The 2387-nt window shown below is 39.9% G+C and overlaps 1 protein-coding gene across 1 annotated transcript; it reads left to right on the top strand.

Moving 5' to 3' along the window:
* On the top strand, positions 1 to 2152 carry LOC109010513 (polygalacturonase At1g48100-like). The gene is made up of 6 exons (XM_018991369.2): positions 1 to 573; positions 677 to 844; positions 935 to 979; positions 1070 to 1277; positions 1369 to 1450; positions 1547 to 2152. The coding sequence occupies exons 1-6, from the start codon at positions 187 to 189 to the stop codon at positions 2046 to 2048; spliced, it is 1392 nt and encodes a 463-aa protein (XP_018846914.2). The 5' UTR covers positions 1 to 186; the 3' UTR covers positions 2049 to 2152.
* The last annotated feature ends 235 nt before the right edge of the window (positions 2153 to 2387 follow it).

The raw sequence follows: 2387 nt of genomic DNA, 5'->3' as shown, positions 1-2387 counted from the left end.
AAAAGAAGCTACTACTTTCTCTCCTTCCCATAACTTGGGTGCATTCACCCTAACGAAGTCTTTTCATCTAGTCATTGATTCTTACAAATCCATTTAAGCCAATTCTTTTGAGTTCCAGCAAGTGAGAAACTAGTTGTACACTGGTTCTCCCCAATCATTCCAGGCTTGAACTAAATTAAGCTCAAAATGAAGTATTCTCGTTTGTCATTACTTATATTCTGCATTTCTTTTGTTTGCTTCTTTCTTTCCACCCAAGGTAGAAAGCATAACCATACAAAACACAAGCATACTCACACTCACAAATCATCGAGCATTTCACAACCTCCTTCTCCTCCTCCTCAGCCTGCTGACCCACCTAATGGTGGGAGTCCCTACAATTATACTGGTTTATATGATGTTCGAAACTTTGGTGCTGTTGGGGATGGAATAGCAGATGATACAGAAGCATTCAAGATGGCATGGGACACGGCATGTCAAAGTGGTTCGGCAGTTATCCTTGTTCCCTACGGTTTCTCCTTCATGATTCAGTCAACAATTTTTACAGGTCCTTGCCAAGGTGGCTTAGTCTTTCAGGTAGCGAGCTCCTTCTGGGCCAGTTTGAATCTCTTTTATACCTTTTAAGGTCAAATGAACTGACTATTTTTAGTAACTGGGTTCATTTTGGGTCACTGAGAAGGTTGAAGGAACTCTTATGCCCCCGGATGGACCTGATTCCTGGCCAAAGAACAGCAGTAGGCGGCAATGGCTGATCTTTTACAGAATTACTGAAATGTCACTACAAGGAGGTGGGGTAATAGATGGCAGAGGAGAAAAATGGTGGAATCTTCCTTGTAAACCTCACAAGGTATTGTGTACTTTATCTTTAATATGACTGGATTGTTATTATATTTTTTTGATTAGTATAATTGTTAATTACTTATATCCAATGGCACAGGGGATTAATGGAGCAACAATGCCTGGACCATGCGATAGCCCAATTGTAAGTTGCACGCACTGCCTCAATGCCTTCTATTGACTTTATACTACTGAAAACCACTGTATGAATATCATTCTAAATTTTATGATGCAGGCAATAAGATTCTTCATGAGCTCAAACCTGAGCGTGCAAGGGCTTAGAATCAAGAACAGCCCCCAGTTCCACTTCAGATTTGATAGTTGCAGAGATGTCCATATTGAATCAATTTACATAACAGCACCTGCCTCAAGTCCCAATACTGATGGGATTCACATAGAGAACACAAATGATGTCAGAATATACAATTCAGTAGTTTCCAATGGTTAGCCAAAAACCTCAAAAATCTTCTTATTCTCTCCCTTTTCTATCCTCGAAGGGCCACTAAGCTAATTCTCTGCTGATTTATATTGTAGGGGATGATTGTGTCTCAATTGGATCGGGTTGCCATAACGTAGACATAAGGAACATAACATGTGGACCTGGTCATGGAATCAGGTACTCTATTATAGAATTTCTAAACCAAAAGTTTTCTGTTACTTGGGAACAAAAACTTATCCTGTTTTAATCTCTTTCATTTTGCCTTCCACTCAGTATTGGGAGTCTGGGCAATCACAATTCGCGTGCCTGTGTGTCCAATATTACAGTTAGTGACTCTGTTATTAAAGTGTCGGCTAACGGAGTTAGGATCAAGACCTGGCAAGGTGGATCAGGAGCAGTATCAGGAATAACATTCAGTAATATTCATATGGATAATGTCCGGAACCCCATTATAGTTGATCAATTCTACTGCCTTAGCAAGAAGTGCACAAACCAAACATCAGCAGTCTTTGTGTCAGATATACTATACTCAAACATAAAGGGAACCTACGATATTCGAAGCCCACCAATGCATTTTGCCTGCAGTGATTCTGTCCCATGCTCCAACTTAACGCTCTCAGATGTTGAGCTTCTTCCTGCTCAAGGAGATTTGGTATTAGACCCCTTCTGTTGCAATGCTTATGGAGATCTGCAAACACTAACAATTCCCCCAGTCTCATGCTTGTTGGAGGGCATGCCTCGATCCCTCTTGGACAACGACATAGGCTATTGCTGAGACTCATCTAACTCATATCCATGTATTATGTATGTACATAATTGAAAGAGGAATCATGGATTTATCTTGATGCCTAATATCCTATGGTTGTGCTGAGGAGTGGAGTTTTTTATGCTTCTCCCTATATATGAATATGAAATATGTTTTTTACTGCATAAGCAAGTTTCGACAAGGATTCAATATTTTTCTGATCGATACCTATATAATTGGATTTCTGAACCAAAGAAGATAATCAAATCGCCTCCAGATATATGAATATCGTCGCATCCTGACCAACTCCTCGCTGTGAGTAATGCTACTTGTTGAGGAAAAAATTAGTTGATTGGCATTTTCTTGTGA

Source organism: Juglans regia, chromosome 11 (assembly GCF_001411555.2).
Source record: "Juglans regia cultivar Chandler chromosome 11, Walnut 2.0, whole genome shotgun sequence".
In the NCBI taxonomy this organism is placed as follows: domain Eukaryota; kingdom Viridiplantae; phylum Streptophyta; class Magnoliopsida; order Fagales; family Juglandaceae; genus Juglans; species Juglans regia.
Note: the sequence above shows the minus strand (reverse complement) of the source record. Positions and strands in the feature narration are given on the sequence as shown.

Coding starts and splice junctions, on each gene's coding strand:
- LOC109010513 (XM_018991369.2), top strand. CDS start 187: ATGAAGTATTCTCGTTTGTCATTACTTATATTCTGCATTTCTTTTGTT. Junction 845..934: donor TTCCTTGTAAACCTCACAAG/GTATTGTGTACT, acceptor CCAATGGCACAG/GGGATTAATGGAGCAACAAT. Junction 1,451..1,546: donor GGACCTGGTCATGGAATCAG/GTACTCTATTAT, acceptor CCTTCCACTCAG/TATTGGGAGTCTGGGCAATC.